The sequence below is a fragment of the Carcharodon carcharias genome, chromosome 8 (assembly GCF_017639515.1).
Source record: "Carcharodon carcharias isolate sCarCar2 chromosome 8, sCarCar2.pri, whole genome shotgun sequence".
NCBI classification, from domain to species: domain Eukaryota; kingdom Metazoa; phylum Chordata; class Chondrichthyes; order Lamniformes; family Lamnidae; genus Carcharodon; species Carcharodon carcharias.
Genome location: NC_054474.1, coordinates 59,991,921 through 60,007,862, shown reverse-complemented (window position 1 = coordinate 60,007,862; position 15,942 = coordinate 59,991,921). Strand labels below are relative to the sequence as shown.

At 46.0% G+C, this 15,942-nt stretch overlaps 1 protein-coding gene across 1 annotated transcript in view; it reads left to right on the top strand.

The window, feature by feature from the left end:
• Positions 1 to 15,942, top strand: part of cdhr2 (cadherin related family member 2) — a 112,382-nt gene that overhangs the window by 82,868 nt on the left and 13,572 nt on the right. The window contains exons 22-26 of the mRNA XM_041194386.1: positions 1,197 to 1,299; positions 4,018 to 4,106; positions 4,216 to 4,299; positions 4,698 to 4,775; positions 13,779 to 13,839. Of these exons, the coding sequence (XP_041050320.1) occupies positions 1,197 to 1,299; positions 4,018 to 4,106; positions 4,216 to 4,299; positions 4,698 to 4,775; positions 13,779 to 13,839 (415 nt within the window). The remainder of the gene's footprint in view (positions 1 to 1,196; positions 1,300 to 4,017; positions 4,107 to 4,215; positions 4,300 to 4,697; positions 4,776 to 13,778; positions 13,840 to 15,942) is intronic.

Genomic DNA, 15,942 nt, shown 5'->3' with positions numbered 1-15,942 from the left:
TGGTTGGTCAGGCTTCACAAGAAATGCTTTTATGTCCACCCCCACAGTGTCATCTGCAGGAAGTGTGGTAGCTAGACATTCTTTTGCAGCTATTTAGTGCAGGAGGACACTCCACTTTCCAAAGGTCACTGGACAATGGCATCACTAAGATTTATCAATGGCTCATAAGCTGTTATGTTGGATGCTTCATGAAAATACTCCAATTACAATATGTCATTCTTTTAGTGACACTGCATGAAAGAAGGCATGCCCATGTGATCAAGAGCAAGGGTAGCTGAATTGGATGAACTCAAGATGCCTCCAAGCATTTTTGTAGCCCCTTGCATATGAATCTGACAGTGACTGAAGTAAACTGTTTTCTCAGAATCGGAATCAATAGAAAATGAGATAATAAGTTATGCTATTTAATGGAAGGACACCTGCAGTTATCATGCAGCATATGCTGGCACATGCAATGACAGTATTGACCAGCTGTGGTCTGAAATTTGGCTTGTCCTTGTAGGAATGCTACAATGCCAACCTATAGCACTGTAGAATTGCATAGAGGACCTTACAGCCATCTCGTGAAAAGCCATTTCAATTTCAGCAGCCATTAAACACTGTGCTGCACCATCACTTGCTTGCATCTTGCATTGGAGGTGCATTTGGGGTTCTACAAATAGTTGCAGAATTTTTGTCACCTTATTGCGATATTTCCCATGAATTGTTCTCATCACTTTGTAATTCATCAATACACAATTCTACCTTTTCTATGATAAAGGTCCTTCCTTTGAATTTGCTATAACTGTTTCAGAAATGACAAATAAACAGGACATTAGTCTATGTACAAAATCATTGAATTTTTTTTCAGTCATTATCCCAGCCTTCCTTAGTGTTACAGCTGACCTTGATATGATGCCACCAGCAAACAGCTTGACTAAGATTCAGACCCAGTGCATGGGGATCAGAGACCTGAACCTTTTTGTTATTGATGTTCAGGATTCTTTCCAAAGTCAAAAATCCAAAATATATATTAAATTTTGATTTGTCAATTAGTTTGTTAAATATCATTCATGTAGGTGAGATCTTAGAATTGCTGCCATTCTCCCTAACACAGACAGTGACACACAGCTTCGCAGCATACTTTCTCATTAAAGAGCAATTTTAAACTACCTTGCCTAATCATTTTAAAGTGGTCCTTTGTTACTATTTTATAGGATTAAATCTTCGCTGGACAAAACATTAAAGGGGCAATACAAGGTGACTATAGAAGCTAGAGATGGAGGCAAGCCCACTTTAACTGCAAAAAGTTACTTAGACGTAAGTATTGTAAAAATTATTTAATTTGCTATGATATTCATGGGCAGACACCTCTGCCTATCAGGCAGGCCGGTCGGGAGTGGGTGAGGAGACAATTGCTCCCTGCAATCAGCTATGTGTCTCCATTTTACGTGGGTGGGCCAATTAAGACCCGCCCAGCATTACCTGTACGGGTGGGGGGGAGGAGGGAGAGTCGGGGCCTGCATTCGTGCGAAAGAGCGCAGAAATCTCCCTGAGGCGCAGAACTGCTTCAGGGAGATTAAGTTCAGGTTTAAAGTTTGAAAAAAAAATTAAAATTATTCAAACATGTCCCTTCATGTGACAGTGTCACATGAGCTGCGACATGTTTATGAATTGAGCAAAATTTATTTATTAATTTAAGGATGAGGTTTCATGACAAACGTGAGGGCCGCTTGGGCTTTTCGCCTTCTGCCAACCTTAAGGTTGGACAGGCAGCATTGATAATGACGTTAATTGGTTTTTTAGTGGCGTTAACAGGCCTTTGACAGTTCGGTGGGCACGCAGTCGCCTCTGGTGCGTGCCCACCAAACGGAAGATCTGAATGACACGTGGTGATGTCAGGACACACGCCCGACGTAACTGCGCATCATTTTATGCATTGGCATGCGGGGCCTGCCCTGCACACTGATGTAAAAATTCTCCCCCATGTCTTCCTTAGTGCACTAAATGATTAAATTATTTTCTCTTGTTGAATGAACATAGGTCAGAATCATCCCAGGTTTGCACTAAGTGGGCGTGAAAAATGACGTCTTTCCCAATGGCCGCAATGGCGGGTTTTTGCACTTTATGCCTCATTAATTATGCAGCCACAGGAAACACGCCATCTTGCTGGTGGGTGGCCTCTGAATTTCCCACCACGCCATTACCTCACCGCTTCCGCACACAGGGCGCCATATTTAAAATGCAGTTGTGTGCACACAGTTCTCAATGCTTGCAGCCCAGGACTGCTGCAGTGAAGATATGGCCCTGAAAACCAAAAAGAGTTTAGTGACCCGTCACTGGAATGCCTTTTGGAGGACTGCTGTGATGTCCTCCACCCCTTCTCTGGCCGTAGGAAGTCCAGCAATTTTACCACTCCGGCTTGGTAGGTGGTAGCAGTGGTGGTCATTGCCAGTGCTGCACAGAAAAGGTTGACCATCGAGTGCAGAAAGAAGATGAATGATCTAATCTGTGCTGCCAGGGTAAGGCAACCATCTCATCACTCTAAACTCACACACTCACAAGGCCACCACACATTCACTGGCATCTCACTCACTGCCAGTCAGGGGACATCACCAGTCACTCTCTCACACACACCCTCACATCTCCATCTGGTCTCATCTCCTCTGGAGACTGCCTCCTCAGCCCTCACCATCTTGAGGCCACTTACGTAAATCAACATGTTCCCCCACACACACCTTTGTATACCCCACTTCCCCAGTGCAACCCTCACACTGCAGCCTCTTCCCTTGCATGAGACCACTTTCTTTCCTTCCCCAAGCAGGCCCTGGCCCTGCAGTCATTGAAAAGCCACCCCTACCTTACAGCTGGTCTAGTAGGTAGAGACCTGCCTGTAAGCCCCCCTAAAAGTGATGTGGTGCTGCCTGCGAAGGCTGGTACTGATGACTGTGAGTGCTGCCCGAAGCAAGGTAGACAAACAAACCTCCAAGTCTCAAGCAAAGTGCAGATTGCCAGGTGCACAATGCTTATGTGCAGTTGCAAAACACGTTGGTGTGCAATCACGCTGCCTGGAGGGGGGCGGGGGGTGGGGGTTGACTCTGGCAGGCGGGGCTTATAATGAGATGCTAAAGTATAGAAAGTAGGTTCCCAACATGCAGCGTTGGGAAATGCAGCCCTGGTTTTACGACATGAAACTGATTTTTTGCGATCTCCTGATGTTTTCCACTCCTGCCTGCTATGACATCCGCCGCAAACAGGAGTAGACGATTCCACCCATAGAGTGTTGGTCAGTTTCGCTCAAATATTCCTTGTACATCAACCTGAAAGAGCTTTAGGGGAGAAAGTCAGCATCGTTGCAACTGTTTTATGCTTGTGGAACAATGGCAATAATGAGAAATTTAGAAGCGCAATGGCCTGTACCAATCTGTGCATGAATTGAGCCACTGCTAAATTTATCTTTTTTTAGGCAGCCCTGGTAGTCATCTGAAATGAATGCAGGCCTTTGAAATGAATGCCCTGCATTTGCTGTAGGACTTGTTTGCTATACTTGTTAAGTCTTAGGTAGAGAATGTACTGCACAGGTTTTGACTAGGTTTTCCAGATCTGCAATGGCGTGACCAGTCGTCCTAGAGGCTGCTGAACAAGCCTCCTCTTGATTCCACATTAATGCATTGAACTGCTGCTGACCCAGGGTAACCTCCTCTGCTTGTCTCTTCCCTCCCCACTTTCTCTTACCTAAGCATCATGGCCAGCTTAAAGCTGGCAGGAATTTGATAGGCCCTCATCAGTCAGCTGCATGGAAGTGCCTGATTGGCACCCACAGCTCTCTGATCTTAAGATAATGTGGCACTAAGACACATGTCATAGGTCTTCTGTTGGTGAATATGGAATCGTAATACTGACAGTACTGTCACACTGCTTTGTGATACCTGAAGACAGCGTAAAGGCAGGATGAGCGTGGAAAGTGATGCAAAATTAGGTAAAACAATCATAATTGTTGTTACACTTATTGTGCATGTTGTAACACTTTTTTTATAGTTAATTACAGTGGATGAGAGTTACAAGACCCGATTAGAGTTTGGTATAGCACCTGAGGAAGTTCAGCAAAATTTGAATGAAATAATTGCGTAAGTTATCAAGCCTCTTCTCAAAATAGGTGCTGGTTGCACTTGGTATCTGTAATTTATTGTATTTAATTTCCTACAGATCTTTTAACGTGTTTTATTCTGTTTATAGGGTACTTCGGAAAGCTACACATTCAAATCCATATGTGGCAGGTGTAAATGCTGTAGGCAATGAAAGAGCACAAACATTAGACAGGTATGGTATCAATATTCTAATACTATTTCAGAAAAAGGCGCTTCATTTACCTAAAGGGTAGCAACATATTAATTAATAGTTGCAGATTGGAGCTCAATGACGATACTCATAAAAATAGTTAGATGGTTGAATTTTACTTTAATGCTTTTTGTACACGCTTGACAATCATGTCAAATGTACACAGAACTAGTTTTATGATAATTTCTATAAGTGAATTGAGATTTCAGAAAATGCAATGTCTAACTAGTATTTATTTTCAAAATAGATGTCACACACAACATAAACTACATTTTTTCAATCAACTAATATAATGTGATAATTGTTTTGAACACATTATTTTAATATTTTGAAGATGGACTTTAATTATCAAATGATTGGAAGAAATATTTTTCTTACAGAAACGGAGCCAAAGCTGTTATGGAGGTGTATTTTGTATATAACAATGGAACAGCCATTCCTCCTGCAAATATGAATCGGTATGTCTTATGTGTATTTGTTTGTAACTTGTATGTAATTAAGCTTATAAAAATATTCCAAATGAAGGGGGAGAGACAAAGAACGGCTGGCAATTAATACATTTTGACTCAGGACCTTCTTATCGGCAAACTCGCTCCGCAAAACACTCAGAACATTGAAATAGGAGCAGGATTGAAGCAGGATTAAAGGGAGAGGGAAGAGGGAAATGGATGGCATTGAGGGGAATGGAGGACCAGATGGCAGTGCAAAGGAAGAGGAATGACAGAAATGGATAGTAATGCAATCGTAGAGAAAGGAATAATTTAAAGAAAGGGCAGAAATGGATGTTGCTTGTTTTATATGGATTAGAAATCTATCAAATGTGAACTATAAAAGTGCCAAAACAAAACTCAAATACACTTAATGTAAATATTCAACATTCTACTCTGGGGCTGCCAGAAATTCAGAACCAATTTTATCCTTCACATTTGTGCTTAATCCTTCAAAATTTTATTTACCTATATTTAATTGTCTTCTAGTATAAATGAAAGGAATGTTCTGTACTTACAGCTTAAGTTCCAATCTAACGAGCACTTTTCACATGGCGTAGGTTTGTAATCAGTGATTTTCTTGAGCTAACAACTGTTGTGGCTGCTTCAGCTTTTCTGTTTGTTAGCCTTTTGCTAGTATTCTAGATTGACATGGGGGAAAAAGAATTGGTTTGAGAACTAATGCTGTGAAAAACAATTTACGTAGGCTAATTTAACAAAATTGCCATGGGAGAACATCCTTTCCATGAATTATTTTGTGGGTTTTATATCAAGGTAAAGAAAAGGTGGGATGAATGAATTTTATATTTAAAATTAATACTTAAGTATTTGTGATTATTGCCATGACACACAAGCAATGGCCTACCAAAATATACATCACGACTCCTCTTCCTCTATAAAGAAAGAAGTTTCTGATTTGAGTGCGGTTGGCAAAATTGTGCCCAAAGTTGTGTCCAGTTTGAGTTTTCATTCAGTCATCCGCATATCTTTGCATGCGAAATCTGTCATGAACTACTAGAACCAGGCAACATTTGAAAGAAAAAAATGCTTTATAAATATGCCTTCATATATTTCATTGGGTGCGATTTGATTAATACAGTTGACAATGGGTTTATCATAAAAAGATTTTTAATTACCCTATCAATCCATCACTGATTTTAATTACTAAAAATGTCTCTTAAAAAATATACAGAACCACTTGCTAGTTGTACAGAGGTCAGCTTCTTAGTAAATTAAGAAAAATCATATTCAAAAGCTTTTAAAGCATGCTTATAAGTGTCCTTCTGCCCAAAGAACCAGCTTAATTTTTAGAGAGCAGAATGTTCCCCTGTGGGGGCGGGACTCGCACGCCAACGCGTAAAATGATGCGCGGTGACGTCGGGCTAGCGTCCCGATGTCACCTCATGCCATTGCGATATTTCGATGGACGCGCGCATGATGATCTCAGTTGCGTGCCCGCCATTAATTAACGGGCCACTTAAGGCCCTTGAGACTCCAATTGACAGGGATTTTGCAGCACCTGTGCAATCTTAGCTCATCGCACGGGCGCAGCGGGCAGGCGGGTAGGACATATTTGTTTAAACCTCATCCACGAGCAGGAGAAGAGGGCTCAGTGGGGTTGTGATTCTACAGATTTAAAAGTTATTGTACAAAAATTACTGAAATTTGCCTGTGAGAGCTGGAAAACTTCAAAACGCATACCAACTACTTGGACTGGACTCATAACCTTCAGGTCAGCACGTTGCAATGAGGATTTGTTTTGGGGCCTGTAGGTTGAAGGAAGCCTCCCTGACCCTGAGAATGGGAGGTGATCTCTCCATAGGAGGCATCTTTTCTGAGGAGGAAGGGAGGGCTAGAAGGGGCAAGGAGGCCAGGAATGCACACTCAGCCTCCAGAGGAGCCACCTTTGGGAGAACAGGCGCAGGCACAAGTGGCGAAGGGCCAAGAGGTAGTCCAAGGCAGAAGGGGCCACAGAAGACGCCACTATCCTGCTGCCAGGGTATACAGGTGGCAAAGCAGCTACCTCAATGTGTCTGAGGTGCAATGCCAAGAGGCTCCGTCTGTCAAGGGAGACAGTCAACACTATCTGTCAGATGATTGGTCCAGAGATCTGAGCTAACTGTGTGGGTGGACACCCCATGCCCGTGGCTCTAAAGGTCACAGCTGCTCTCAACTTCTGTGCCTCTGGCACCTTCCAGAGGTCAGTGGGTGATCTTGGCGGTGTCTCCCAATCGGCTGTCCACCCTTGTGTCAAGCAGGTTACAGACATTCTGTTTAGACGTTCATTGACCTTCATCCACTTCCACTGGGACTAGGCAAGCCAGACACAGTGAGCCAGAGGTTCACAGACATTAAGATAAAAGCAAAAAGGTGCGGATGCTGGAAATCCAAAGAAAAATAAAAATACCTGGAAAAACTCAGTAGGTCTGACAACATCTGCGGAGAGGAACACAGTTAATGTTTTGAGTCCGTATGACTCTTCAACAGAAGTAAGGAAAAATAGAAAAGAGGTGAAATATAAGCTGGTTTAAGGTGGTGGTGTGGGGGGAGCTGGGGATGGTGGGACAGGTAGAGCTAGATAGAGGCCCAGTGATAGGTGGGGATAACCAAAAGATGCCATAGACAAAAGGACAAAGAGGTGTTGAAGGTGGTGATATTATCTAAGGAATGTGCTGATAGGTGACATTAAGGGTAGAAAACAGGATGAGCAAGGTACAGATGGCCCTGGTGGGAGTGGGGTGGGGGGAAGGGATTGAAATAGGCTAAAAGGTAGAGATAAATCAATGGATGGAAATACATTTAAAAATAATGGAAATAGGTGGGAAAAGAAAAATCTATATAAATTATTGGAAAAGGGGGGATCGGAAAGGGGGTGGGGATGGAGGAAAGAGTTCACGATGTAAAATTGTTCAGTCTGGAAGCTGTAAAGTGCCTAGTTGGAAGATGAGGTGCTGTTCCTCCAGTTTGCATTGAGCTTCACTGGAACAATGCAGTAAGCAAGGATGGACGTGTGGGCATGAGAGCAGGGTGGAGCGTTGACATGGCAAGTGACAAGGAGGTCTGGGTCATGCTTGCGGACAGACCGAAGGTGTTCTGCAATGTGGTCACCCAGTCTGCATTTGGTCTCTCCAATGTAGAGGAAACCGCATTGGGAGCAACGAATGCAGTCGACTAAATTGAGGGAAGTGCAAGTGAAATGCTGCTTCACTTGAAAGGAGTGTGTGGGCCCTTGGATGGTGAGTAGATGGGAAGTAAAGGGGCAGGTGTTGCACCTTCTGCGGTTGCATGGGAAGGTGCCGTGGGAGAGGGTTGAGGTGTAGGGGGTGATGGAGGAGTGGACCAGGGTGCCCGGAGGGAAAGATCCCTGCAGAATGCCACCGGGGGTGTGAAGGGAAGATGTGTTTGGTGGTGGCATCATGCTGGAGTTGGCGGAAATGGTGGAGGATGATCCTTTGAATGCGGAGGCTGGTGGGGTGATAAGTGAGGACAAGGAGGACCCTATCATGGTTTTGGGAGGGAGAGGAAGGTGTGAGGGCGGATGCACGGGAGATGGGCCGGACATGGTGGATGGCCCTGTCAACCACCGTGGGTGGAAAACCTCAGTTAAGGAAGAAGGAAGACATGTCAGAGGAACTGTTTTTGAAAGTGGCATCATCAGAACAAATGCGACGGAGGTGAAGGAACTGAGAGAATGGGATGGAGTCCTTACAGGAAGCGGGATGTGAGGAGCTGTAGTCGAGGCAGCTGTGGGAGTCGGTAGGCTTGTAATGAATATTGGTGGGCAGTCTATCACCAAAAATTGAGACAGAGAGCTCAAGGAAGGGAAGGGAAGTGTCAGAGATGGACCACGTGAAAATGATGGAGGGGTGGAAATTGGAAGCAAAATTAATAAATTTTTCCAGGTCCAGACGAGAGCATGAAGCAGCACCGAAGCAATCATCGATGTACTGGAGAAAGAGTTGTGGGAGGGGGCCGGAGTAGGACTGGAACAAGGAATGTTCCACATACTTCATAAAGAGACAGGCATAACTGGGACCCATGCGGGTACCCATAACCACACCTTTTATTTGGAGGAAGTGAGAGGAGCTTAAGGAGAAATTGTTCAGTGAGAGAACAAGTTCAGCCAGACAGAGGAGAGTAGTGGTGGATGGGGATTGTTCGGGCCTCTGTTCGAGAAAGAAGTGGAGAGCTATCAGACCATCCCGGTGGGGGATGGAGGTGTAGAGGGTTTGGACGTCCATGGTGAAGAGGAGGCAGGGACTGGAAATTGTTGATATGATGTAAGGTGTCAGAGGAATCACGGATGTAGGTGGGAAGGGACTGGACAAGGGGAGAGAGAATGGAGTCAAGATAGCGAGAAATGAGTTCCGCGGGGCAGGAAAAGGCTGACACGATCAGTCTGTCGGGTCAGTCCTATTTGTGGATTTTGGGTCTGTCTATAACATCTTTTGGCTATCTCCATCTATCACTGGCCCTCTATCCAGCTCTACCTGTTTCCCCCCCCCCATCCAAACCAGCTTATATTTCACCTCTTTTCTATTTTTCCTTGGTTCTGTTGAAGAGTCCTACGGACTCAAAACGTTAACTGTATTCCTCTCCGCAGATGCTGTCAGACCTGCTGAGTTTTTCCATGGCCATTGCTGGCTTCCCCCAGGGTGCTATAGACTGTACACATGTGGCCACCAAGGCACCAGCAGATGAGCCCGGTGCCTTTGTCAACAGGAAGAGCTTCCACTCCATGAACGTGCAGATCTTTTGGATCACAGGATGCTGATCTACAAGTCTGTGCAAGGTACTTAGGCAGCTCCCACAACACCTACATGCTCAGACACTGCCAGGTGCTGGGGCTCTTCAGTGCTCCAGCACGGCTTGATGGATGGCTGCTGGGTGACAAGGGCTATCCCCTCAGAAGGTGGTTCATGACGCCTCTCCGCCATCCAAGAACAAAAGATGAGCAGCGGTATAATAGGAGCCAAACCTCCACAAGGGCTGTGGTGGAGAGAGCCATCGGTCTTCTCAAAATGCGCACTCCAGTACCCCCCAGATCAAGTGTCGGTGATAGTGGTTGCATGCTGCACTCTTCACAATCTTGCACTGCAAAGGGGGGACGCCGTGAACAAAGATGTAGACGCTGTGGCTGCGGCTGAACACAATGAGTCCAGTAGTGAGTCCGAGGATGAGCATGCACAGGGAAACGCCGATGGGGCAGATGCTGACCCAGGCATACTCCAGGGAGGCAGGGACACCCGAGACGCTCTAATCTAAGGAACCTTCAGCTAGCACAGCACATATGGACCTCCAACACAAGCCTGGGCTGCAGCCTTCCTTCTGGAGACTTTAGTGCAAAATCTGTCAGGATAGGAGCATTGACGATGCGCCCAGTCAATGAATGTCAATGACACACAAATTACTCACAACATCTCAGGAATCCATCCACCTGCCCAAGAAAAGAGGTACCCCCATCCATGTCAGACAATCCTAATTTAATGCTTTTCACAAAAGTCTCTTAAAATAACACAAATAAAATGGTGCTGCACTGCAAACACAATCAGAAGGAACTCGTAGGGGGGCCAACAGAAAAACTACCAGTGATGAACCCGGGGTGTGCCTAAGGTGCCTTAATTTTACGTTTGTGGGTACTATGTCATTATGGTGCCCCCTCACTGGCACTAGCATTTGAGACAGCCTGCTCTGTCTGCTGTCCTGTTGGCCTTGATGACCTTGGCGGACGTCCTCTGGCCTGTGGTGGCCCTGGCTGGGAGGGAGCTGCCAGCTCGGCAGCTGGCATCTACCCAGTCATCACAGCCTCATTGGGTGCTGTGGTCACTGGCAAAGGGGCAGAGGGGCTGCCGGCCTCATCTAGAGCGCCCTGAGAGGCACCAGCAGAGACGACAGGCAGCTGCTCTGCCGACGTGAGGTCTATTCGGCCCTCCCTGCTTACCTAGATGGATGGGCACCGAGGTGGGATACCTGGTGCCAAAACCACTGCCTACACAGACACTGACCACCTGAGGTCAATGCCGCTGTGAGGGATTGCAGGTCCGAGCGCAACCCCAGGAACCCTTGATCCTGTTCCTGGAGCTGCCTCTCCATGAGAGTCGTCACTCTCTCAATGGAGGAAGCTTGGCGCTCATCCATGAGGGTCAGTGCATTGGCTACAGTCCGCATAGACTCCTCCACCACTGACACCAAGCCAAGCACAGCCTCATGTATCTCCACCAGACGGTCCCGCACAGCCAGCTACGTCTCATGAGTTGGCTACATTGCGGACAACTCCAGAGGCTCATCATCAGCCATGGACTGAGCACGTGCTTGGGCCCCTGCAGTCCTCCCACTGCCGGCGCCATGGGCCTCTCTGTTTCCGCCAGCTCCTCCAGTGACTGTGAAGTGCCCTCACCACTGTGTCCCGGGACACTAGCCGAATGATCCCCACCAAGGTGCCAGTATCTGTGCTGGTGCCTGCCTGGCAGAGATGCTGTGATGCCTGTGATGTTGGAACTTCATGGCCCTCAGGTGTTAGAGGGGCCCCTTCTGCTCTGGGTCCCAGCCCTGCGCCACTGATGCTGAAAAGAAGAGTAAGGACATTCGATCAGTTAGCCTGCGGGAAATGTCAATGTACATGCCTGTCCCCTGGCTCAGCAAGCGCTCATCATTCCACACGCACTGGGCAAGCCATGTTAGTAATGTCACTCGCTCAACAATCAGCACTGCCATGGCTGTTGGGCGACTACTGGTGACGTGAGTGCTGGTCATACATACCTGCCCGTGGAACTTCAGCCTCTCCGGCTCCGGTGCACCTGGGCACATGGCGCATCTCCAGGTCGAGGGCCTCCTGCTCGAAGTGGCTAAGCAGCACTACCTGGGCTGGCTCACTGCCAGTCCTCACCCACTTGGCGGTGTTGTGAGAATTCTTCTCCTGGAAATGAGAAAAGAGCATTAATAAGTGATACTTGTACTGTCAATCTCCTTGCGACTGGACCACCCAAGCTCAAATGCATCCTTACCCCGCTGCTGCCGAACACTCAGACAAATATGCCAGCTATTTCCTCCCCCCCATTCACCCCCCTGCCTTGGCCACATGCTGCCTTCAGCACACTTGGGAGCACACAGTTTAACCTGCTATAGCAAGGAGGCACAATGACGTGGAGTGCAGAGGGAAGCAGATCCATCTGTGCCATGCCACTTTGAATATGCCATCCCACCATGTCATCACCCTGACTTTGACATGTCCTGGAGTTCGAGCAGTGCGCCTGGGTGCAGATGCTCCAGGGTGCCCCCACCACAGTCATGTGGGTGTCAGTCTACCACATGTGCGGGTGCAAAACCCATCTCATCACCACCCTCTCAGGCTGACCAATGCATAAGGAATATCTGCTGGGCCGCCCAGCTAAGGACACATGCCGCCAATGACTCATTGCACTCAGGCCACTCAGACATGGGTGGGGCACCAGGGCGGGAGAAGCTTACATGATGGGTGAAGTGAACGATGCCAACATGCTACTCACCCTTCCCCTGCGGAGCAGGTTGCTGAAGCGCTTGCGGAACTGGATCCATGTGCACTGCACCACGTCGTGGGAGCTCACGACCTCCACTATCTACGCCCCATGCATGTTTTGTCAAGTGGAGTGGGCCCCTCCTCCCATCCTGGGGGACAAGCACCTCCCACCGTGCTGCCACCTCCTTGAGGAGGGCAGCAAGGCACTCGTCCGAAAACTGGGGTGCATATTGACCACCCGCCCTACCCTCCTGCATGGCCAGCCTGGATCTGCATTGGCCCTGACCTCTGGCCATGTACGGCAGCCTTGGAGAGGCTGCAGTTTGCCCTTTAAACAAGCCACAGGGCCGCCATTGGACCTGGCGGCGACTGCCGATCCGCCTCCACCCACCCGCTCCCGCTGTCCCCGGGGGCCACGAAACATGCTAGGTGGGCCTTAATTGGCCCGCCCGCGTAAAATGGCAGCGTCGATGGCGATCGGGTCCGCTCCCGCTCCGCGCTCCCGCCAGGCAGAAAATTCTGCCCCGAGACTCCTTTAAGGCCAGGAAATAAGCACAACTAATGGGAACTCCCAATGGTGATTTATTCATTCTGAGGGCATGGACAATTTTGTGGGTGCTGTTGAAATCACATGTGATTTTTCTTAAACTAGTTCAAAAATTGCGGAAACTCAATTTACATGATGTAATTTGCACTTAACCTGCGCAAAAGATTGCAGAGTTTTATGCTGATTTTGGGTGAATTGTGCCAAAACAAACAGCGCAAGAATACAGAAATTCTATCCCTTGTGTTTACATGGTGCATTCTCACATACACATGTCCCAAAGCACTTCGTACCCAGTACAATCTCCCTTATAAATATCAATTCAGCAGCTTCTTTCCATACAGTATAAAAAGCAAATTAATAAATGACCAGTTAATCTTTATTGTGTCATTTGAGAGAGGTATGCTGGTCAGGGCATCGATAGAACTCCTTGTTCTTCGTTAAATATGGCCATGGGATCTTTTCATGTCCACCAAAACAGGCTTTTGGTTTAACATAATTGGTGGGGTTGTAATTTTGCTGTGTAACATTTCTAATATAATAGTTAACATGTTCACATTAATTTCTTCAATTTATTTTTGTTCTTTCTTTATTGCTATTTAGCATTGTCACTAAGTTATTTAACCTATTTAATTAATATCCTCATGAAAGTTCTCTACTTTCCGCCTCAAACAATTTTTTAAACAATTGCAATTAACCAGGTTAGTCCCTGAGTGACATTAGAAATATGATGCTGTTTATTTCTCTAATTAACATATGAATAAGCATCAAATCCCCCCGTTGTCAAGAAGGCAGATTTCATTCAATGTAAGTATTGCTAGAATGGCCTTTCACTATAGTAGTCAGCAACACTTCATGACTGAGATTACCATTTTATATCATCCAGTTAATTTCCACATTTTGCTCACTTTGTATGTGATTTTCTACTTTGCAGCATCTTGCAGTTTAATCCCGAGGCTGTTAAAGAACTGATAGACTTTGGCCTTTTGAATATTGTAAGTAGTAAAATAAGTTTGGAAAATAAATGAGCGGAGAGGATTTTTTTAACCTGAAAAGTAGAACTGTCAAAATTGGGCATATTGGAAGTGTGATATTTCCAGTCATGAGTTATATATCTGAGATACTCAGTTGCCTGAAGAGCAATAACATTGGTAAAAAATGGCAACCTATGTCAATCATATTTTGGTGAGGGCAGAATACTGGCAGGAGCCGATTGGCTGCCTTTTAAACCAGATCAGTGGAAATGGAAATTGGGCTGGTTGCATAACCAGTATCGGATCTGCTGCTGTCAGCTTTACATTTTACCGAAAATGAAAATGACCCCCATTGGTTACAATGGATGACCAAACAATATGATTAGATTCTTTCCTCCTGTTTTATGCCTTGTGCCTGCCTTTCTGTTTTTATTTTTTTGCTTCCATCTTTGTCTTTTCCTTCTCCCTGTCCTCACAGCCTATCTTGATCTGATAGCTTTCTCTCGCTTTCTCTTATTGCAGAGTGAGAAAAAACTTAGCACTGGTATTGAGGGAGTGTAATCCAAAAATTCACAATAGGGTGAATACTTGCGTGATGTATTTTCGCATGCACAGCTGATAAGGCATTAAAACAGATCACATTGTGAAAAAGAAACAGTTGTGCCTGTGCAATTTGGGTTTTATTTGAATCAGCCCATTTCATATAGTTTTTAATTCACCATTGAAACGCTGGATATTCCCAGCCTGTTTTTCAATTGTAACAATTATTTGGTGACCATCACTGAACCTAGGGACAGAAGAAATACAAGCAGAAATAGGCCACATGGCCTAATCACAGCCCCCTTGGAGAAGATGTTTCCCCTCCTCTCAGTCCTAAATGATTAGACAACCATCCCTAATTCTAGACTCTCCAACCAAGGAAAACAACCTCTCAGCATCTACTTTGACAAGTCCTCTGAGAATGTTATAAGTTTCAATGAGGTTGCTTCTCATTCTTCTCAACTCCAGAGAATATACTGTAGATCGTGGCGTAGAAGTCAACCTGGCGTAAAAGATGACCTAATCTTTTTGGCGCCAAAATATTTCTGCTTTTGCACATATTCAGCATATAAGTTGAACCCCTTTTCTGTTATGAAATGCTATACTCATATTTACAGTTGGCTTCAATTTTTCATCCCAGAAATGCATGTTTTACTTGCCTTATACTCTAAGTCAGCACATGGAATCATGCAGGCGAGATGGGCTGCATTGCAAAGAAGATCACAGAATCACAGAGTGCAGAAGAGGCCCTTCAGCCCATCAAGTCTGCACCAACACATGAGAAACACCTGACCCACCTACCTAATCCCATTTACCAGCACTTAGCCCATATCCTTGAATGTTATGATGTGCCAAGTGCACATTCAAGTACTTTTTAAAGCAACCCGCCTCCACCACCCTCCCAGGAAGCGCATTCCAGACCATCACCACCCTCTGGGTAAAATAGTTTTTCCTCACATCCCCCTTAAACCTCCTGCCCCTTACCTTGAACTTATGTCCCCTTGTGACTGACCCTTCAACTAAGGGGAACAGCTATTCCCTATCCACCCTGTCCACGCCCCTCATAATATTGTACACCTCGATCAGGTCGCCCCTCAGTCTTCTCTGCTCCAACGAAAACAGCCCAAGTCTATTCAACCTCTCTTCATAACTTAAATGTTTCATTCCAGGCAACATGCTGGTGAATCTCCTCTGCACGCCCTCCAGTGCAATCACATCCTTCCTATAATGTGGCAACCAGAACTGCACACAGTACTCCAGCTGTGGCCTCACCAAGGTTCTGTACAACTCCAACATGACCTCCCTACTTTTGTAATCCATGCCTCGATTGATAAAGGTAAGTGTCCCGTATGCCTTTTTCACCACCCCACTAACATGCCCCTCCACCTTCAGAGATCTATGGACACACAGGCCAAGGTCCCTTTGTCCCTCAGAACTTCCTAGTGTCATGCCGTTCATTGAATACTTCCTTGTCAAATTACTCCTTCCAAAGCGTATCACCTCACACTTTTCAGGGTTAAATTCCATCTGCCACTGAGCTGCCCATTTGACCCTCCCATCTATATCTTCCTGTAGCCCAAGACA